The 24,186-nt window shown below is 43.1% G+C and overlaps 1 protein-coding gene across 5 annotated transcripts in view; it reads left to right on the forward strand.

Moving 5' to 3' along the window:
- The window catches only part of NRXN2 (neurexin 2), an 899,334-nt gene that overhangs the window by 742,423 nt on the left and 132,725 nt on the right, over nucleotides 1–24,186 (forward strand). For 3 of the 5 annotated variants that reach the window (XM_088442540.1, XM_088442541.1, XM_088442544.1), the window contains one exon: nucleotides 1,323–1,412. The exons of the other annotated variants lie outside the window; for them this stretch is intronic. In XM_088442540.1, the coding sequence (XP_088298666.1) occupies nucleotides 1,323–1,412 (90 nt within the window). The remainder of the gene's footprint in view (nucleotides 1–1,322; nucleotides 1,413–24,186) is intronic. 5 annotated transcript variants of the gene reach the window in all.

Genomic DNA, 24,186 nt, shown 5'->3' on the forward strand with positions numbered 1-24,186 from the left:
TTGTTTGGTTGTATCATAAGCTGTATAAATAGCCAGGAGGTATTATTATTATTATTATTATTAGCTGCTAGTCAGCCTATCCCTTGCCTTAAAACGTTGAGCGCAGGAGATGAGAACCAGGGGTTTGTTTGTATGACTAAAGCATTTGCTATTTGCTACTGGAAGTATAAATGAGGTGTTTTGTGTAATGTAAATAATTTGACTGCATGATAAATGTTTGTTTCATATATCCGGTTACATAATGACACATATACAGATGATGTAGATTTCCAAGCTCCTGCGTCTCCTCTCCATGTCTAGGTTCTGCCTTATTCCCTGCTCTTGTTCATCTTCCTCTGTCCATGATTCTGGGACTTGTTCCATAGCTGCATTGCTATTCTGTGCTTTGTTCATAACTATGACCCCTCTGCTTATGTCAAGTTCATATTTGTCCACTGTTTTTCTTTCTCCCTGACCTGTTTTCTTTTTGTTTCACATCCAGAATTAGCCATATCCTACAGAATTAAAAATAAATTACTCATTTATTTGTTATTAATTATACACTTAGTTAATGAGATGAACCAGAGGAACAGTCGGTTCTACACCCTCTGGCCAAGTATATTACCCTGCATAGTATATTACATCCGCTGGTTTCTAAAACCACTCACAAACAATCACACACAACAGTCTGGAAAGCCTGTCTGGTGAAACAAATGTGGGACATTTTTATAATGGGTCAAAAATAACTTGATTTAAATAGAAGCCCATCTTACAGCTAGTGATCCTTTATGAAAGGATTCACCGGATAAATGTCTAATGGACATGATAATAAATGAATTTTTTATATGCAACAGGAGCAATGCACATTCTGACAGAATTTGACTTTTTACTTTTAAATAGTAATAGCAGTTGTATATAGGTTTGTTACCACTACAGGAATTGATCACACCTAGACAAATGGCATGTTTTTGAGAGAATATACAGTAAATGTTGTTTGTGCAGGTTAGAGGTAGTGATATAATGACTAATTATTGGGCAGTGGAGTATTGTGTAGTATATTATAGGTAAATAATGTCTTAGAGCATGAATGATATGTCAATCTAACATGAATAGTAGATACATTACATGGATCACATTTATGGCTGTTTTCCCAATTCTTGCAATCCATGCCATTACAATTCTGCTGGTGGGTACAGTGAATGGGGGCATGATGGATCTAATCTCCTTAAATCTCTTTTAACCATTTTCTAACCACTGTAACTGTTCCATGACCTGTTAACCTCTAACCTTTCACCTTGCAGATTCTAATGCCTCTAATGTTCTTTTATTAAAACTCTATAAAGGGAACCCAGATAGTGAAAGATTGGCGCTTGCCCGTCAGCGCATCCCCTACCGCCTGGGTCGTGTTGTAGACGAGTGGCTGCTAGACAAAGGTAACTTTTCTGGGGATGGGGAGGTTTGTTAAAAAAAAATGGCGGAGTGAGAAGGTTAAGAGAATTTTAAAACAAATAAAGCTAATCATTTGATTATAAATCACCTAAACTTTATCATAATAACCATCTTCTTTCCCTTTTACTCTATTATTTGTCCATACTTTGTCCATGAACCACATTAAAGAGCAAATTCCACAGATGATTCTAGATTTTAATTTTTTTCTTTTAATCTTGACAGTCACAAGATTGTTTCTTTGTTTACATTTTTACATTTTGATAAACAGTAAAACTATAAAATGGGAGCTCAACAGTAACATGTATGCGAAGAATTTTAGGATTTGGGGAATATAACAGTTTTCATTGCTTTAGCTATATTTGAGATGGTATTTACTACGTATGTAATTTATACCTGGACCAGAAGCCACTCAAGAAAAATATATCTAAAATCTATTAGAATGGAAAATTCCAATGTTTAGTAGAATAAAACCTGAAGCTCTTCCATTATAAGAAATGGTTAGAACATCAAAACAAATGTAAAATAATATAAGTGGGGACTTGTGCTTAAAACATCTGACATATGCAACTTGGGCCTTCTCATGTAACAGGTTGCAGATTTGTGTATGTACACAATAGCACATGTATACATAAAGTACAGCTTAGCATTACAGTGGCATTTCCACTGGAGGCTAAGATGCGAACATATCTAATTTTCAACTGGACATTTATATTAATACAGGAGAATAGGTGAAATTTCCAGAAGTTTAACATTTGCAGATGTCATATGTTGCTTCCATCCAATTCTTTGTTTAACATATCACCTTTTAAGGACAATTACATGATTTAAATTACCCCTCCCATGTTCCTGAATATTTACATTACCTTCTGATGGACACTTTTCAATTGCTGGGAGTTTCCAAATGAAATGGTACCATGCCAATGCTTAATTCCACTGATTTAAAAAGGTTAGAGCACCAACACCTATCACGCTGGACACTCTGCTCTTCAGCAAGCTCTGCACTTTAGATCCTCATTGTAGAGGTCCTGGTTCTTCTCGGTAACATAGAGCAGGGTAAGGGTCAATCAAGTATAAAGAGTTTAGGCACTGTAATTCATTTTTAAATGGATTTTTTAATTAGTGACGCTGTCCTGGTAATAATACCTTCCACAAAAGTGTGTTGTATTATTCCATACATTGTTATTATAAAGCTACTTGAACTCTAGAGAATCAAGTTGAATGTTATGCCTAATTCAAAGCAACGCACAAATGTACTTTTCATAGTTTTATTTATGACAAAGTTTATATAATTATTTACTGTTTCTGCTTAATTTTCAAAGTAATAGGGGTATGCGACTAAATGAATAACAGATATGAGCAAAGATAGCAATGGTGTTATTTATAATATATAATAGAATTCATCATAAATTAGCCATAAAGTAATGATCTGACAATCTGTGCAGCATACGATCTGTATACATTTGTAGTTGTAAGGAAAAGATTTAATCTCCAGCTGTAAAAAGGAATCATTACAGTAAAAGCACCGATACGTTGGTCTGCTCAACAGATAGAATTGATATCAGCAGACACTGCAGATCGATTCTGGAACAGATTAACGATTTTCCTAGCAAAACAAAACCAACAGGGCTTTATCAAACTCATGTAATGGTGTAATAATCCATGGACTTGTCACATTACCAATATGCAGCCAAGAAGGGAAAGTTTTGGAGTTGAATCTAATGGACAGCTGCTTTTTTTTTTTCAATCAACACAACTATCTAATTATGTAAACATTTTTTTTTATATACTGTATCTTACAGCCTGTTAATAAAATAGTTTACTAAATCCATATGGCAAATGATCAAAATTGCCATTATCTGGCATCAGGGGCGATTCTAGAGAGGAGGGGGCCCGTGTGCAGCTTCCAACACGGACCCCCTCCTCTCCGCCCAGCGGCCAGCAGCACACTGAGCTGTGCGCGGCCAGCGCCGGAGTTATAGACTCTGGGCACTAGAGTGTGCCCAGAGTCTATAGTCTATGCACAGGTCACCAGGAAAATGGCCATGGCGGCCATTTTCTCTGTACTGCACATGCGCAAACAACGGGAAAATGGCCGCCGCGGCCATTTTCCAGTTGCTTTACAGCTCCGGTCCCCCACGCCGACGTTGGACTCAGGCACACCCTGCACCCATTATAGATACTCCCCTGTCTGGCATGGTGAAATATGTGATTATCTTCGGACGTCACTAACAGTCTCAGGCTGCAGTGAGGCCAGAAGGGATCTGAAAAAAGTGTGGCCACCTAAAGACTGCAATGTGTAACATGCCACAGGGAAGGTGCATACTCAGGCCTGCAGGAGGAAGCTCTCTTCTACAGTAGGTAACAAAGAATATGATTTCCTTCACTCTGTACTGTGATTTTAGTTTGTGTTTTGTGTGAATTGTAGATATCACATCTAATTATCACAATTTCTAAATGATTACTGTAGGATTGACTGATTTAGTTTAAGGAGGAGATTGGTCAAAGCATCCATTCCATTTATTATGCAATGCCAACGGGTCAAAAACATACTTGTACCGGAAACAGATTTTCTTTGTTATAATTTTTTTTAATGTTAAGTAAACGATAAATATAAAAGGCAGTTGTGATTATTTTTAGCAGTTATATGGCAATTTATACAGTGATCAGGGATATTTAGGGGCATGTCCAATCGGCTGCAAGATTTTGCCCATAAAAACTTACACGGACCTTGAGACCAATTTTGGATTACCGTGGGTATGCGCTCTCCTGATACCTGTTCTATCCAATTAAAAAAAAATAGCTTGCAGGTTTTTTTGCAGGCAAAATCTGCAGGGGGGGATTGTTTTTCCCCCACTTAGTCTGCAACCTGCGGATGGCTGCTGAGGCTGTGCGCGAGCAGTGGGAGCAGGGTTAGGGACAGTATAGTGTAGTGTATGAAGGCAGCGGGAGCAGGTTAAGGGGTAGTGTAGTGTAGTGTATGAAGGCAGCGGGAGCAGGTTAGGGACAGTATAGTGTAGTGTATGAAGGCAGCGGGAGCAGGTTAAGGGGTAGTGTAGTGTAGTGTATGAAGGCAGCGGGAGCAGGTTAAGGGGTAGTGTAGTGTAGTGTATGAAGGCAGCAGGATCAGGTTAAGGGGTAGTGTAGTGCAGTGTATGAAGGCAGCGGGATCAGGTTAAGGGGTAGTGTAGTGCAGTATATGAAGGCAGCGGGATCAGGTTAAGGGGTAGTGTAGTGTAGTGTATGAAGGCAGCGGGAGCAGGGTTAGGGACAGTAGAGTGTAGTGTATGAAGGCAGCGGGATCAGGTTAAGGGGTAGTGTGGTGTATGAAGGCAGCGGGATCAGGTTAAGGGGTAGTGTAGTGCAGTATATGAAGGCTGCGGGAGCAGGTTAAGGGGTAGTGTAGTGTATGAAGGCAGCGGGAGCAGGTTAAGGGGTAGTGTAGTGTAGTGTATGAAGGCAGCGGGAGCAGGTTAAGGGGTAGTGTAGTGCAGTATATGAAGGCAGCGGGATCAGGTTAAGGGGTAGTGTAGTGCAGTATATGAAGGCAGCGGGAGCAGGTTAAGGGGTAGTGTAGTGTAGTGTATGAAGGCAGCGGGAGCAGGTTAAGGGGTAGTGTAGTGTATGAAGGCAGCGGGAGCAGGTTAAGGGGTAGTTTAGTGCAGTATATGAAGGCAGCGGGAGCAGGTTAAGGGGTAGTGTAGTGTAGTGTAGTGTATGAAGGCAGCGGGATCAGGTTAAGGGGTAGTGTAGTGTAGTGTATGAAGGCAGCGGGAGCAGGTTAAGGGGTAGTGTAGTGTAGTGTATGAAGGCAGCGGGAGCATGTTAAGGGGTAGTGTAGTGTAGTGTATGAAGGCAGCGGGAGCAGGTTAAGGGGTAGTGTAGTGCAGTATATGAAGGCAGCTGGATCAGGTTAAGGGGTAGTGTAGTGCAGTATATGAAGGCAGCGGGAGCAGGTTAAGGGGTAGTGTAGTGTAGTGTATGAAGGCAGCGGGAGCAGGTTAAGGGGTAGTATAGTGTATGAAGGCAGCGGGAGCAGGTTAAGGGGTAGTGTAGTGCAGTATATTATGGCAGCGGGAGCAGGTTAAGGGGTAGTGTAGTGCAGTGTATGAAGGCAGCGGGAGCAGGTTAAGGGGTAGTGTAGTGCAGTATATGAAGGCAGCGGGAGCAGGTTAAGGGGTAGTGTAGTGCAGTGTATGAAGGCAGCGGGAGCAGGTTAAGGGGTATTGTAGTGCAGTATATGAAGGCAGCGGGAGCAGGTTAAGGGGTAGTGTAGTGTATGAAGGCAGCGGGAGCAGGTTAAGGGGTAGTGTAGTGTAGTGTATGAAGGCAGCGGGAGCAGGTTAAGGGGTAGTGTAGTGTAGTGTAGTGTATGAAGGCAGCGGGATCAGGTTAAGGGGTAGTGTAGTGTATGAAGGCAGCGGGATCAGGTTAAGGGGTAGTGTAGTGTAGTGTAGTGTAGTGTATGAAGTCAGCGGGATCAGGTTAAGGGGTAGTGTAGTGTAGTGTATGAAGGCAGCGGGATCAGGTTAAGGGGTAGTGTAGTGTAGTGTAGTGTATGAAGGCAGCGGGATCAGGTTAAGGGGTAGTGTAGTGTAGTGTATGAAGGCAGCGGGATCAGGTTAAGGGGTAGTGTAGTGCAGTATATGAAGGCAGCGGTAGCAGGTTAAGGGGTAGTGTAGTGTAGTGTAGTGTATGAAGGCAGCGGGATCAGGTTAAGGGGTAGTGTAGTGTAGTATATGAAGGCAGCGGGATCAGGTTAAGGGGTAGTGTAGTGCAGTATATGAAGGCAGCGGGATCAGGTTAAGGGGTAGTGTAGTACAGTGTATGAAGGCAGCGGGAGCAGGTTAAGGGGTAGTGTAGTGCAGTGTATGAAGGCAGCGGGATCAGGTTAAGGGGCAGTGTAGTACAGTGTATGAAGGCAGCGGGAGCAGGTTAAGGGGTAGTGTAGTATGTGTGGGGAGCGGAGAAGGGTTAGAGGTAGTGTAGTATGTGTGGGGAGCGGAGCAGGGTTAGAGGTAGTGTAGTGTGTGTGGGGAGTGGAGCAGGGGGAGGTATATGAAGCCGTGGAGAAGTTGCCAAAGACACCAATCAGCTTCTAATTGTCATCTCATAGACTTTGCTAGATAAATGATAGCTAGAAGCTGATTGGTTGCTTTGGGCAACTTCTCCGAGGCTTGATACATCCCCTCCCAAATGACTCTGATAGATAGACAGTCAGACAGACTGGATAATCTGATGTATGGCTAGAAATGATAGCCAGCACCTTATTAGATGCCTTTGACACTCTTCCGACCATTATCCAGCAATACTGTAATTCTCTGCTGTGCATCAGATTGCTCACTCCTCCAGCACTCAGAGACAGTATCGGACTGGGGCATGAAGGGCCCACCTGGGAAATGCAATTACAGAGGCCCACTAAGGGACGTAGCCAGTTGCTGGAAAGGGTTTGGCCATCCGACCAGAGAGAAGTGGCCAGCCATTAACCACTTAACTGATGTGGTCATAGGAGATGCGTACGCAGCCAGATGTGCTTCAGCTGACAAGGTGCAACTGCGCCGCCCCGCTGTGTTTTTGAAGAGGAAAGTTGTTCTACACATGTGAACAATAGATCTCCTCTGTGGCCCCCAAAGTGTATCATGTTGGCTATCCCTGCCCTAGTGGATGGTCCTGCAATACCCCAGGCAAACTTGAAGGCAAGCTATCTGGTTACTGATGGGATGAGGATAGAAGGATTTACAGGCATTACCTGCAATACCCTACCTCACTCTGCAGCTGCCTTCCTCTCCCTGACAGCCGCGCAGGTCGGTACTGCGAATCTGTCACACTGGAGAAGCACTGATGACTAACACCAGCATTGATTAGCTCCTAGAGCCGCGGCAGATGGAACGGGAGCCGCAGGCAGAGCAGTTTGCAGCTGTGCTACAGCCTCCCCGCACACATCTCTCCTATACCATCATGTGGGCACAGGTATTACCCATCACCCTGCAGCCCTTTCACCTCTCCCCACAAACACTACACTCCTATACCATGCATGTGGGCACAGGTATTACCCTTCACCCTGCAGCCCTTCCTTCTCTCTCCACAAACACTGCACTCCTATACAGGGCCGGCTCAAGGGGTTGGAGCACCCTGTGCCGGCCCTCTTCACTGCGTCCTATCTTCGCGCGCTGCCGACATGCGCGGCTGGGGGTGTGGCCTAATTACCATAGACCATGCCCCTACGTGACGTTATTAGGAGGCATGCCCACCTCCAAATAACGTCAGGCTGGGGGGACCCTCACTAGTTAGTCTTCCCCCAGCCCCTCTCCCGTCACTGGATGCTGCGCATGCGTGCAGCATCCAGAGTCTCCGGGATTCGGCACCACTGCACAGCTGCGGCGATGGGGGTCCCCAACCTCCCAATTTGATCACCTGTGGACTACTTCGGCCTGAAAGCAGGATGTTGGGGAGTGGTGCACCCTCTATGGGTGGCGCCCCTGTGTGACTGCACAGGTCTAACATCCCTAGAGCCAGCCCTGCTCCTATACCATGCATGTGTGCACAGGTTCTACCCCTCACCCTGCAGCCTTTCCTTCTGTTCCCGCACACACTGCACTCTGAGGTCTGTTACCATGAATGTGGACACACCCTGCAGACCATCCTCCCCTCCCTTCATACACTGCATTCCTACACCAAGCGTGTACTACCCATCACCCTCCTGGATCTGCATACACCCGTATCCTCTCCTCATACAGTATATATGCACTACTACTTACTTGTGCCTTTCACTGTGTACTTTCTGTTAAGACACCCCATATGCATGCAAGTGTACAGGAGGGGAAGGGCCACCTCTTCCTCTCCTCCAGCAACACTGCCTGCTCCATTTTGGTGATGGCCCGCGGCGTGGTGGCAGCTGGTGTACTTCAATGAGTCAGTTACTGACTCATTATTGGTACCTGGCTGGCCTGTTATAACCGTCACCCATTGGCCCCTTCACTTCGATGGGCCCCGGTGCAATGCACTGACGGCACTGACGCTAGTTCCAAACCTGGCTCTAGTCTCCTCCCCCCACTGACAGCGCACGACGTGATCGTCACCGCTGGTTCTGAAAAATTTAATCATTGGTGCAGATGGACCCTGCTGCCTGCCGCACGCAGCAGCTGCCGGGTCAGTCAATGCCCGGCACACTACTGCAACACACTGAAAATAGCCGCCGGTAGCCTGCACTAGACCACGCCCTCCTGAGGTAGTGGGCATGGCTATGAACCAGCGAGACCCAATGGGGATTTCCCCAATCCGAGCCTGCCCAGAGATAACTAGGGAGTCTAGCCAACAACGACCCACAGTTAGGGATGGACATCGGAAGCCCGCCATCAAATGATGGCAGTGCTTCCACCATTGAATCTTTCGATGCAATGGTAAATAACCATCACATCAAAAGAATTCTATGGTAAAAATTTTAAAAAATGTGGTCCTATTTAAAAAATAGGGGGCTGCAAATGCTCTCTCTGGCACAGGGCACCAAAAAGTCTTGTTACGGCTCTGCTAATGCTAATTCAGTTTTTAGTTCAACAGGTTGTTGTAACTCACAACTGTCTGTGGCTAATTGTATTGTGTACTTATTATTATTATGGCTTGCCTTTTGAGCTGGTATAAATTCACTGATGTCACTTTATCCTCCTCCTCCTGATGAGTGAGTGTCTCAACACAATGACTCGAATCATTCAAATGTTAGAATGATTCGAGTCACTCAATGGGCGGAATTCAATTGATTTCGGGCCCCGCATCTCCCGTTTAAAGTGATAGGAGATCGCCGGCCGCTATTCAATTGTGCCAGCGTTTCACGCTGATCGCACCCAAAGTGGTCGGGTTTAGCCGTGTAAAACGGCTAACCCCGACCAAAGTGCTGGGAGCTATCGCGAAAAGTGCCGTTTGGGCGCCCAAACAGGACACTTTTCGCCGATTTCAGCCCGCACCCCTCTGGGGCTGCGAGCTGAAATTGAGCGCTAGCAGCTGATCACACCCGACAGGAGCAACAATAGAATAGCTCCGTCGGGTGCGAAGGGGGGAATAATCAATTGAATTCCGCCCAATGATTGGTGTGTTGAGACACCCACTGCAGTCTCTAGACTCTCTGTCAGTGGGAGGGGGAGCCGGGGTGTGTGCACTGATCAGGTCAGATGAGCAGTGCAGGGGGCGGAGCTGTCAGAGACTCACGCGGAATCGCGCTGCTACTGCCGAGGCTCGGTGGGTGTGCACCGACTCAGGTGAATCAGTGCAGTAGGAAGATCAGAAGTGCGGGGCTGTGGGGGTGGAGCTGGCAGTGATTCACTCGGAGTCGCGCTGCTACTGCCGGGCTCGGCTCGGGCTGTGTGCACTGACTCGGGAGAGTCAGTGCAGAAGCATGATCTGCAGTGCTGGGCTACGGGGGGCAGAGATGTCATCGACTCACTCAGAGTCGCCGCCTCCCCTGCTTGCTACAGCTCTGCAGTGCAGTCTGCAGAATCTAAAGAGCCATGTCTCGAGCAGTGGCGTCCCTCCCCACGGTGACACCCGGTGCGGGGAGGGACGCCATGCGCGCGGCACCTGCCAAAATGGGGGCGTGGTCTTCGGAGGGTGTGTGTCGGGGGTGTGGCCTCGCATGTCGGGCCTTCGGGAGGGGCGTGGCCTCACAGCGCGAACCCGGCCCGTGGCCGTGGTTAACAAAATTATACATTAGGTATCAATGGGGTCACGGTGGTGCCGGCGGGGGGTGCAGGAGGTGCGGGCATGGGCAGTGCTGGCTCCCTCACTGACAGGAGCCGAGTGCTGCACTTAATGCTATAGTGCAGCACCCGGCTCCTGTCACTGAGGGGGATCCTGCACCTTGGTGTCACCCCTCGGCGGGTGACACCCGGGTGCGGGCCGCACCCCCCGCACCCGCCTTGTGACGCCACTGGTCTCGAGACACTCCACTGAGTTGAGCCGTGTGGCTCAACTCAGTACTGTGCTTCGCTCTGCCCATCACTACCTCCTGAGCTCTGTGTGAGACTGTCTGTGTGTCTGTGATTGACTGCTTCTGCAGGACCAGGGCTGCACACTGATTGGCTCTCAATGTCTCAGAGAGACAATCAGAACTAGCAATATGACCTCTGTTGCCTAGCAGCAGCCTAGAGAGAGGGGAGGGACTGGGTCACGTCTGAGGCAGTGAGAGACAGCCTCCAACGAACCCAGCAGCATGAGCCATGAAGATTTTTAGATAAAGATAAACAGCACACAGCAGCCAGGGGAGGCATAGCTTTTAGAATTTAAAGAAAAGAAGCCACCATCGGAACACCATCAAATGCCTGCCATCCGATGGCAGCAAACATCGGAATGCTGCCATCGGTTGGTAAAAACACTATTATCGAAAGAAAAACATTGATGGTCAACAAACATTGATCATCTATGCCCATCCCTATCCTCAGTCTTTCTTAAAAGTGCAAGGACCCTACTGCACTGAATAAACAGCATGACTACCAGGGAGGATCCCTAAATGAAGAACAAATGTATAGAAAGGGGAGAGGTATAATCATAAATATTGCATCACTGAAACTCCTTTACTATACAGTATTGACATGCTTTTAATTATATTCAACTACAGGTAGCTATAAAAGTCAAAGTAGTTGGTGGTCCTATGACTAGGCTGTAGTACATGCCCTTATCATGTACAATTCATGAGGTTCCACAATGTTAGTGTCTGGTAAATGGGAAGTTACAAAGGAGAATAACATTGCTAAAGATCATAGGGGTCCATTCATCATCATTTAATGGCCCGTTACACATGTGGAAACGCTTGTTTCCGCATATATTATGGAAACGCGCCATTCATCACCAGGTGTCCATTTGTGACCATCAGATATTCAGCAAACTTCGAAAATTAAAAGTCTACAAAGTTTGCCTGCTAGAACAAACGCCATCTTCAGATGGTGCTTGTAATCGGAGCCCCGCTCCTTCCTATGGGAAGGAGTTCCAGGGATGCGAAGAGGGATCCCACCACCGCCTCCTCACTACATGACCAGTGTCTCTGCACATGTGTGACCTCAGGTCACACATGTGCAGAAGCCAGCCACGGGGAAGGTAAGTAACGCTGTTACTGAAGTAGCAGTGTTACTGATCGCTAGGACAGCTGCTTTTCGGAGCAACTGTCCCCACACTGGAGCAATGCTGAATTGCTCCGATGATAAGTATCCCCGTGGTGAGGTGGATACTTAATTAACGAACTGGATAAAACAAAATTCAGAAAGATGTATTGTCCTTCAACAAGCATGTGTGTACTATATCCAAAGCCAGATAATGGATTTTGCAGATGTGGAAATATCTGCACTATATAAAGTCCATGCATATGCCTGCACAGTTATTTAGCACATTCCTTGAATTAAATTACCAGTTCAATTTGCAGTAGGCTGGAATTTGTCAACCTGTGAATATACGTTTTGCTGAATCATACATCTTTGTTTGTATATGTCAGATGGCCTATTTATCAAAAAGAAACATTCTATTGAAGGTGCTGAACATACTGTATGCACTTTGGCTTCCTTGTGAATTCCTACGGTGCACTGTGATGGAAATACCGATTCATTTTGCAATGGAAGTAACGGAATGTATACCTGAGCTGATCACAGCAGTTTATAGTATACATGTATAGTAAATAAGTCCTGGCCAGACCTGTGCTAGCAGTAAAGATTAGTACAGAGCTAGGACATTCCATTTTAGGTGCAAAGATTATAATAAATAATAATAAGTGCCTACATAATAAATATTCAGGTATCTCATTACATATTTAATTGCATAAATCGACATTTCTGCAGTAACAGCACATGTATAAAGTGTATCTCGTATCACAATTGTAGACTATGCTATACATAAAAGTCACTGGAATGCATTGTTAAATCAATGTTGCAATTATTGAAATAGGATTAGAAAAAGACTGCATCTTTGCTATACCATAAAGTCTTAATTATGTTTGGCTCTATTCACGTGTGCTTCTGGCAGGTTTATATAGGCTAGAGAATGTTTACACATTTCCAGAAATGGTTATCTGTTCCTCAGAGAGGTTTTACAGCAAAAACAAGGCGTGAGGAGATAATAAGAGCAGTTTGCTCCAAAGCAAACATTTTATAAAGACTATTGTTTACAGCAATTGGTTTAACATTTGTCTTAATCGCCATACAAAGAAGGCAGGGTTTTAGGAGTCTATACATGTTTCTTTCCTCAGAATGCTCTATTCCCAAGTTTTATAGTCAGGGCTTGTTTTCTATGACAAAAGGAACCGGGTTCAAAAAAAAGGTACCAACACTCACCTATGGTTACAAGTTGATACAAGATTTATAGTAACTTCCATACTCTGAACTTTGCTTATTTATTCACTTCTGAAATAACTTCACTGATTTCTTCCTGTTTCTGGAATGAGTTATGAGAATTAAAAATTATATTAAAAGAATAGGTGCCCATACAATGTCCCGTTTAGTACAACTGGAAATAGGCTTTGGTTGTAGTTAAGTGCCAGTGTAGGAGCAAATTATATTCTTATCTATCTGTGTATATAACAGGTACATACAGTAACAACTGGATGTAGTCAGCATCCTGGTGTGCGGTATGTAGACAGGCGAAATACCGGCGCTGAAATTCCAAACAGCGTTGGGATCCCGGCACCAGAATCCCGACCTCTGACACCCCGAAGGTAAGTATCGGGCTTTAGTGGGAGGATTAGGGTGCAGGGTTAGGGTTAGGCACTAGGGGGTAGGGTTAGGTTTAAGGTGCGGGGAGGGGGAGGTTAGGTTTAGGCACTATGGGGAGAGGTTAGGGTTAGGCAACGGGGAGGGAGGTTTAGGGGTAAGGGTTAGTCTTACCTTCTGTCCTTATGGATGCCGGGATTCTGACTGTTGGGATGCCTCTGTCGGCATTCTGACCAGCGGCATCCCGACCGCCAGGATCTCATACCCAACCCGTAATAACATGTAAAAGTACTATAACACTAAAATTATGGAAGTATAAATAAGAAACAAGTGCTATTAATAGCCGCACATAATCAAGAATCCTTTGCAGACAGTGTAGTTATCCTGTGGCTTGCCAGACTTTGTTCAACTATAAGAGACAGATCTTTATGCTTTGACTTGTGAAAGATCATGCTGGTACAGAAGCTGTAGTATAATAAAAGGTGTTTTCTATTCTGGGAGTTAGGCTTCATAAAGACTAAACAGTCTGTTGCATTAGGTACATTATAAGGGATGCAATGGAATGCACCATATATGTAACATACACTGCTATTACTATTTTCACTTGATCTATTGAGTTTTGGTCTAATTTCATCATATATATTTTCGTTCTTTTTTCATTCCTTCATCATTCCCAATCCTTTTTCCCCCTAAATGGTGTTTAGCTAAAACTTAATGAATTCTCTTTTCCTTCTCAATCCTTGCAAACTTAAATTTTATGTATATGTATATATAAATATCCATATATTTATATATATATGTATATAGATCTGTACAGTCTAACCTAAATATAACTATCTAATAATTTCTGCTAAACAGCTGATAAACATTTTCTTACTTGCGATCATTTGTTTAAAAATGAAAATAATAGGAAAGAGAGAGAGAGAGAACCTAAAGAATTTAAACCTAAATGATAAAAAAAACGTTAAAGGGACTAATTTTAATTAATGGAATTGCAGGAAATTGAATTTATGATTTTTAACCCTTTGCTGAAAATAAACATTGAAATCCTCCAATAACGGGATAGGGATATGGAATTCTGCTGATGTTCAATTTAAGAGAAATATGTAAACTGAGGTTCTACTGTCTGGGTCATTTAGACCTCTCAAACATTCCATAGATCTATCTCAATTAAGAGATTTCCATTGATTTTCAACAGTATTAATATATGATAGTGTTGCCAAAATCTCACTTACTAAAATACTATAAGGCTTGTGCTGAGTTGAACGCAAGTCTTTTGCGGAGCATATCTTGCATGTTTTCGTGCTGCACATGCTCCGTAACCAGCATACAGTATGCAACTACAAGCGATACAGACTCATACACATCTCACTTGAATAGGTGTAACTGGGCTGTAACAGGGCATTTTCATATAGGCTAAGTTCAGAGGATGCGTGGCGATACAGAGTAGTGCATACGTGTAAATAAAATGCATGTTTTCAGAAGGATCTTTTGCTCCAGAAATAATTCTGATGCAAGTGCACCCTGATAATGATAAGAGGTATGTATGGATTGGCATGATCCCACCTCAGCGATGTATAGAACTGTGCATAAGGGAGCATATACACATTTAGCTATGTGCACACAATAGGCCTGATTCAGAGGTGGTTGCAGTGTCGCAGCCAATATTATCAGCCTGCGCATACCTGCCACCGAAAACCGCAAAATCAATTCAAGCGCAGAGACAGACAATTTCAGTGAGCATCTCTGGGTGATAACAAGTGGGTGGCTAGCCAAACGCGGACGTGGCGTGCTCAGCAACTGTGTCTTTTGCCGCATTAGCATAAACAAAAGACGTAATTGAGGCTGCAATAGTTGTCACCTATGAATCAGGCCCAATATGTGAGCAATGTAGTGACCTGCACTCATCTCTACATCGGCCTCTGTATAAGAAACAAAACATTTGTGATCTCAGGTGAAAAATCAAGTTTTTCTTTGGGTTCGGTATGACTTGTTGACATTTATAATGTCGACAATTATAATGTAGACTCCACAGTGTCGCCATATACTCCATGTTAACAGAGTGCATGTCAAAATGTTCATTATGATGACATGTATGATGTCAAATTAGTACTGTACATGTGTATATCGCCATGAAGTTGACATGTTGAAATGTCAACAAGACACCTTAACCCCAATGCTACCTCTGACCCTAACGATAACCCTAATGCCAACCCTACGATCTGTAACGTTGACATTCTGACTATATAAACATGTCATATGTTGATGTTTTAGCCATGTCAACTTGGCACAGTTTGACATTGTGGTGTTGACATGATGACTGCTATCTTTTCTTTTGCAATTATGTTTTATTATACATATAGTGGCCAGTGTACAGCGCCTTGTTATATTCCATCCAGTAACAATGTTGATAGATGTGAAAAGACCCCATGTTCAGTCGGGAACCATCAAAACAGTTTTTCTCCTTTCTGAGAGGACTAGCATCCTTACCATTGAATGACAGTAAATAAGAACATTCTGATACTGTATATTCATAGGAATACATACGATGCGGCCGGCGGTTCTAATCCCAACAGCGGCATCCCGACAGAGGAGGAAATCCCAATCGTCAAATGTAAGTATTTACTAACCTAATTGTACCTGTCAAACCGTAACGCAGGTGTCCTAACCCTCCCTTAGGGGTGCCTAACCCTAACCTCCCCCCCAAGTGCCTAACCCTAATCCCCCTCTTAAGTGCCTAAACCTAACCCCCACTTCCCCGCCGCCTGAACCTACGTCCCCCGGGGGGGTTGCCTAACCCTAACCTCCCCCCGAGGATGCCTAACCCTAACCCCCCCTTCCCCTAACCTAAACCTAACCTCCCAGGGGGTGCCTAACCCTAATGCTGGCCACACACACAGCGATATTTACACGATCTGGACGATTCCGACACATTGGAATGACAGATCGTGTAAAATATGGCCAAATTGAGAGTAAATCGTGAGTCCCCACTGGTCGCACATCACATTGTCAAATCTGCCATGCAGTAGGGCAGATCTGACAATCTAGGAGGCGATGCACTGTGAGAGTCTGACTGCAGGAGAGATTGTTTGAAGATTGGACACCAAATCGTGTGCAGATCATGTACATACCTTCCAACATGACCCTCTCCAGGAGGGACACAATGCTCTGGTCCTGGACTTCCCTGGTAAGAGGTGGGGCTGCAGCGCAGTTCAAAATTCAAATAGGGGAGTCACACCAACTGTTATTTTAAACGCTGCCAAACATCACTGGCTGGGACTCACTGGCAGTTGGTGTGACTCCCCTATTTGAATTTTGGACTGTGCTGCAGCCCCACCTCTGCAGCCTCCACCAATCATAACTTAGCAGGGAAGTCCAAGACCAGAGCATTGTGTCCCTCCTGGAGAGGGTCATGTTGGGAGGTATGCATGTGGAGATCGTGTGCAGAGCTGCCGGGGAGAGTTTCAAGGGAAATCGTACACCAATCGTACACATCGGCTGATCATGTACAGATCGCCATGTGTGTGGCCAGCTTAAGTCCCCCCCCGGGAACCCTAAATCTAGCTCTCCCACCCCCGGCTGTCCGCGTCGGGCTACCTTCAATCGGTAACCCTGGTGTCGGGCTCCCGGCGTAGGTAAAATGACAGGTGTCGGGATATCGACGTCTGTCATTTAACCCCTTGCTGGGATTAGACAGTCGGGAAGCCTACGGTCGGGATTCCGTACATCGGCTTCCCGATTGCTTCCCATATTCATGTGGAAGACTATACGGTTTCCACTTATTGAAAGTCATACAAGCTCTGTTTAAGAAACATAGAAACATAGAATTTGACAGCAGATAAGAACCACTTGGCCCATCTAGTCTGCCCCTTTTCATTTATCCCTTTGGCATCTTCAACCCTATTTGCTACTTAGACATCTCTTAAGGATATTCTTATGCTTATCCCAAGCTTGTTTAAATCAAGGCTCGACAAATTCCGGGGGCCAGGTCGCCATGGCTACCAGATTTTGCTGCCTGGCTACCAGATTTTGCAGTGAGGGAGGAAGCAGATCCTCATCAGCTCTGGCGGAGTTTCATGCCTATTGTATTGCGGTGTTCATATCATGCACAGGAGTGTATGTGCTGAGTGTCGCCTGCGGTGACTGCTGTGCCTGTGTCCATCCCGGCCTGTGCTGACGACTCCTCTCTATCCCAGCCTGCTCTGATCCCTGCTGTCTGTCCCAGTCTACGCTGATTCTCCTGTACGTCCTGGCTGTCTACTGTCTCTTATCTTCGGCTGCATAGAGCTCTCCGGTAGTAGGGTCTTTGCGTGGCCAGGGATTGCGGAGCGGCTTCAGAGGGATAGTGGTGTGACCATGAGGGGAGTGGGGTTTTGTTGTACTTTCTGGCGCCATTGTTTTATGTGAAATGTGGTCCGTTATTACTGGAGGGTGGAGCAGGGGAGCTGTGCAGAGCAGTGAGGGGTCCTCCATTTTACTGTATCCATTCAACTGTGACCATTTTCTGGACTAGTATAGTGTGTATAACACACAGAGCTGTGCTCCTTACTCACTCCTGTAATTTTTTTGGCGGGGCGGTGGTCTGGCTCCTACAGTTTCATCCTGGCACCTAGATTTTAGAAAAAATTGTCAAGCCCTGGTTTAAATTGATAGAAACATAGATTGTCAAGGACATTCAGAATCATCTTGCTACACATACATGTTTAATGTCTCTATTAGCAGCAATGTATTCTACAGCACAATCCTTTCAATGCTTACAAACTGTACATGGAACATAATATATATAAGTAATGATGCATTTGAAAAGAGTACATACTGTAAGTGCTACTATTATTTCACTTGTGTTTAAATGAGGAAACCTAGAAAACATGCACTGTGAGTGGCCCCTGCAGACTGGAGCTGAAAACACTTTTTCCACTTGGTCTACCTTTTCACATGTTACAGGTAAATAAGAATATAAAGCATATGACATCACAGCAAAACACTTACAATGCATTTTCATTTCTCTTAAAATACACAGTGCAGAAACACCTAGATGTGTTACCACAGTCAGCTAAAATCTGTGACTGCTAAACGAATGTGTTCTCATATAGATGAACCATTATATGAACACATGAGACACAAGTCGTTTTATTCATTTTGGTGTAGTCCCACTTTACAATGAAAATACTGTACGTTCTCATATTAAAGTTTAAAAAAATCTGAAGTATGACATGTAGTGGTAATATAATAACGAGAGCAGATGCTGTGAATTAGGTTCATATTTATTAATTATCAGGCTTTAGACATGATAATTGTAATCTCTTATCTTTGTTTATCGCGGCAATAAGAAATGAAAGATTGCCCGCATTTACCGAAATACATATGCAGGAAGAGGAACTACGATAGAAGCCTGTCCTTGTGATGAGGGATATTTATGTGATCACTCCCAGTAACATTTGTGCAATGTAGCCCATAGACTACAACAGCTAATTCCATCTAAAGCTGCCAGAGCTTGGTAAATTCACCAATTAAGCAGCCCCCATAGATACCTGCTGTCGGAAATGGAGGGACTGCGATAGATAGCAGAGATATTGCTGTCTGTTGCTGTCCATCTATGTTAGATCTAGGGAATACTTTGCTCTTGCGGGGATACCACAATTTATTTATTTTTTGGGGCGGGGGATTTCCAGCAAAATAACATTGGTAAATATTCCCTTAGAAACTTTTAGAAGTCAAAACATTGTGCTCTATATTCTAATACCATAAAAAACTTTTACTACTTGATGGCTGATCCTCATATTGATGAAACAAGTTATTAATTATGGAAAAGCAACATGATCTATTTAAACACTAATGCTGGGCATACAGTCTACAATTATTGGACCGATCCGTCATATATCATGGATCGCCCCAATAATTGTAGTGTGTGTGTGGCCAACTGAAGGTTAAATATCGATCGGTCGGACATGCCAGATCATCCAGCATGCCCGTCCAATGTGATATCTGCAAGTTGAAATATCAGCTGCATCGGGCAGTGTATGCCCAGCCGCGGCCGACAGACAGACATTTCCCCTGTTCCTTCCAATGGAAGGGAATGGGGTATAGTGTCAAAAAGACAACATAATCAGGTTAATTGAATAAAAGATAAAGTGCCAAAGTAATGTTCCAATGTTACCCAACAAGTTTCATCCCATATAGGGACTTTTCCAATGGAAGGAATAGGGAAATGTCTCCTCCCCCGGGGGCGGAGCACAGATATCTGGGCCAATACACTGTGAGACATCTCACAGTGTATACCCGCAATGTCTGCGGGCTGACAGGCTGCCAGATAAAACGTCTGTCAGTCTGACATGCATGTTATCTGGTAATGTATACCCAGCATAACAATATAAACTGTAATGATCTGTTGACTTGTCCTGAATTTTATAAACAAATAGAGTTCTTCAGATAATCAATCAACAGCTCCAAGTTGGATCATTCCCCACAGACATAGGGGCTGCTGCAGATTTGGACAAAATTGCAACCATATTGCATGCGCAGAAATAAAGTGTGTATTTTTGCCCATATACAGAGGTGTGCGCATCCTTGGTGCTGGAAGACCCCCTATTGTACACCTAGTTTGATAGCCACTGATTACCACAAGCAAAATCTTGTCTGGGAGGGAAAAGACTTAGGACATGTGCTATAGTCTGACTTCCCAGGATTCTGGGATGAGCCTCTGATGTGGTAGCCTCTACTGCGATGAGCCTCTGCTGTGGTAGCCTCTACTGCGATGAGCCTCTGCTGTGGTAGCCTCTACTGCGATGAGCCTCTGCTGTGGTAGCCTCTACTGCGATGAGCCTCTGCTGTGGTAGCCTCTACTGCGATGAACCTCTGTGATCATTTTCAATTTCCTTTTCTTTCTGCCATATGTAATGGAGCATGCTGTACAAATGGAGCAGCCAAGGCAGTAATAACGTTAATGGGTATATATTAATGCTAGAGCACTGGATCACAACCATAAAATAACATATATGCTGCTTTAGAATGCATTTCATTTCACATATAAGAAAATTGATAGTCACCAATTTATTCCATTGAAATGAACTGATCATCCGTTTGTATCAAATGTGGTTACCTTCTCCTTCTGTCACTATTAACTATTCATTCTGGATCAGTCTCCTGATATTACATACAAGGGGTCGGATACAAAACAATGTCTGCATTTTATGCTGTCCTTTGATCCATGATCTCTTTCTACACTTAAATATTGCCCTTGATGTGCTACACTTGTTATGTTGCCTATAGTACATTGCACATAAAGAAACATTAAAAATTACAAGCTTAGAAGCGATCAGAGATAGGAGATGGTTATGAACATAACTACAAATACAGTAATGCACTTCACACACCTTATGCCATATATATATATATATATATATATATATATATATATATTTATAATTTGTCCTTTAGTATTTTCCGTTATCTATGTAGCAATGATTACTGCTTTTATCTCCAATAAATCTCCATGGGAACTACTGAAGTGGAGAGCGCGGAGAACCACTTAATATACAGTGGAAGTGGTACGTTTTAAAAAGTTATCCCTTGTTGTTCAGTTTAAAGCTGCAAAATGTCTCAGTATATTAAAATAAATTAATTTTTATTAACTTTATATCCGAGTATATTTGTTTTCATAGACCAAATGATTAAAAGAAATGTCAGTGCCTGTCTTAGCATACATTGCAGATTTGAGGACAATACTGAGCAATAATACTTCTTTATTCATACATTAATGTCTATTTATCATATGTAATAAAAATAATAAATGTACAGTATATTAAAAATTATATTTCAATTAAAAATATATAAAATTATCTATGACCATATTGTTCCCCACTTCCACACACAGCATGCTTAATCTATGACACAGACAAACATATGTTTAATCTTAGAATAGCCTCCAAGGAAGTACGTTATATAGTGAAAAAACAGGACCTGTGTATATCGTCACCAAAGTGTGGTTTATATTTTTACCCAAAACCATTAATTTTTTTTTTCATTGTAGGAGAGCATTCACACTAAAAGTATGGTAGGTCAGTTACTCTGGGTTCTCATAAGTGTCAATGTTTTGGTGATTTAGCCTCCGGATTTAAAATGGCAATTTTTTTCAGAGCAAGACCCGTTTGTTTTAAAATCTAAATCAATGAGACATCTGCACTTTTGGAAATCTGGATGCTATTGCATTTGGCCCCAGTGTAGTTGCTTAAGATAGTATGATGGTATAGGTTAACCACAACTAATCTTATACCCTTCTTATCAATTTTAATGTAGTTTATGCTCTGTGGACACATATTAGATTTAAGCAACCTACCTAAATACAACAGTATTTGATTTTCACCATCTCATCTTACTACAATAGTAGGGCCTCAAATAGACTGTGTTTAAAACTTTATTTATTTAGCTTCAGGTCAACTAACTTGCATCTTAGAACTGTCTCACAATAGGGGCGTTCTATGCCCTTAGCAACTAGGTATTTATACAGTATTTGCCTGCACATTATTGGCAGTGTAAGCTCTGGGCTTCTGTCACTGAATATGTATTGAGGGTTTTGGTGTATTCCCTATACCCTGAATGTTATACCTGCAGCAAATCTTACCAGAACTTTTGCCAGCACTGACATTTTTTGTGTGATATATTTGGAAAGATTATGCCAACACAGGTGATGGTAAAGACTCTGGCACTAAGCCAGAGTCTTTCTATGTTCTGTGCAAGTACCGTCTTCCACAAGTATCACACGGACGCTGCCAAATGGCAAGCATAAATATGCCTCTGATAGAATATCTTGTATTGAAAGTACTTGTTCGTTTAATGAAAGCTCGGTGTATACATTCTGAATTTATAGTGTAAGAAAGCTGTAGGAAATAGTGTTGCCTAATAATAAATTACAATAAAAAATATATATATTTCTAAACTGAAAAATTAAACATCAACAGAATTCCAAATAATAAATTCCACCAAACCAGAGTGGCAGAAAAAATATATATTTTATTTCTGTAGTTGGAAAAATGGAGGTACTGTATCTAACAAACAAAACTAAAAAAAAAAGGAAATAAAAAATGACTAACAAAAGCTAAAAATACCAATAGGAATTGTGACTGTTCTAACCAATCACTAAATAATAAATTAACTGATAATTTTGAGTTTAATAAAAAAAAATGAACTACTCCCACTCCCAATTGGTAAATAGAAAATTAACTACAGAGGGTTAAAAAAAATCATTTATAAACCTGTTTCAATGATGTAGGAACAGGGCGGGTTAAATGGCAGGAAACGGGATTGATAAAGATTTAAGGATGTGAAGTCCCTTTAACATTTTCTGCCTGGAAGATGAAATGAGCAATGGGATGGGCTCATTCTTTATAAAAAGGGGCATTCTGTGCTGCTGATTCCTCTGTGTGTGCTACTGTCAGACTTAATTGTGAGTATGTATGTGTATCAGTCATTTTCAGGATGCATGATAACTGGAGTTGTGTTGCAAAAGAAGTTAATGCCTCTGTTATCCACAAAAACTAGCACTTCTGGTAAGACTCTAAATATGCTGTGTTTATCAGGTAGTGAATACCATTGTGATGGTGAGAATGTCTGTGGGGACGCAGGTGTTTAGGTTCCATTGTAGAGTGACCATGTCCTTGAGACCAGTCTGAATATGCAACATGTGTATGTTATGCTGTACCCCAGTGTGTGCAGGAGAAAAGCTACTGTGCTTCCTGCCATAACGCGTGGAGGTGTGGTGGGCCTTGCACTACAACCTGCTATCATTTTTAGGAGTAAAAAAAAAGAACCAAATTACTGTCTTGCAATATCAAAATAAAGCTCATTAAGACATATTAGTATTTTATATGACTGAAATGTAGCTGTGTATTGGTATTTAAAGTACAGATGTGTTATCTTCCTTTTTTTAATGCATGTACGAGGGTTGTTCAAAAAGTAATGCCTAAATGCTCACAACTCAAATTTTATTATAGATACAGATTTGAAAATTTGCAGTAAAATACTCTGAAGTCTTAGTAACAGAATTACTCTACTCTAAAAATTCCCCATCTGCCCTCAAACATTTTCTCCACCTCTCATCCCAAGCTTTGAATCCACTTTGGAAAAATTCCAGTGGTTGGTGTTTGACCCAGGAACGTATGGCGTTTTTAACAACCTCTATGTCTTCAAAATGTTGACCACGGTAACAGTTTTTGAGAGGGCCAAACAGATGAAAGTCAGAAGGGGCCAAATCAGGACTGTATGGTGGATGTGGCATTATTGCCCACCCCATTTTGGCAATGGTCGCGGATGTTGCCATCGAAGTGTGAGGTCTGACTTTGTCGTGGTGTAAGATGATATTTGACAGTCGAATTGTTGACCTTTTTTTGCGGATGGCTTCTTTCAGCTTCTTAATTGTAATAATGTATCGATCACTGTTGATTGAATGGTTTTGTTCCAAGTAATCGATGAGAATAACACCTTGGCAATCCCAGAAGAATGTGGCCATGACTTTGTTTACGGATCGCTATGATTTAAACTTTTCTTGGCCTAGGTGAACTTGGGTGTTTCCATTGCTTTGATTGGGTCTTTGTTTCTGGGTCATAAAGGAATACCCAGGTCTCATCTCCTGTAATGACATTTTCCAAAAACGTCTCAGGGTTGGCTTCAAAGTTGGTTAAAAGGTCATTGCACACGTCCACCCTCTGGGCCTTATGATCCCTAGTTAATTGCTTTGTAACCCATTTAGCACACACTTTATGATATCCCAAATCATTGATTAGTGTTTTTACAGTGCCATGGCTACATTCAAATTCATCACTGACATCTCTGATGGTCACACGACGGTCTTTCTGAATCATGGCATCGACTTTTGTGTCGGTTCTCTGCTGTCACTGCAGTTGATGGTCTGCCACTACGAGGTTTGTCGCACACGGACTATACTCCCAATTGAAAACGCTTCATCCACCTTCTGACATTGCTATAGTCAGTAGTACACTCACCATACACTTTTGTCAGTCTTCTGTGGATTTCTGTAGCACTGCAGCCTTCTTTTTCCAGAAATTCAATGACTGCTCTTTGTATCATC

The sequence above is a fragment of the Taudactylus pleione genome, unplaced genomic scaffold (assembly GCF_031769625.1).
Source record: "Taudactylus pleione unplaced genomic scaffold, aTauple2 ptg000313l, whole genome shotgun sequence".
Classification (NCBI taxonomy): domain Eukaryota; kingdom Metazoa; phylum Chordata; class Amphibia; order Anura; family Myobatrachidae; genus Taudactylus; species Taudactylus pleione.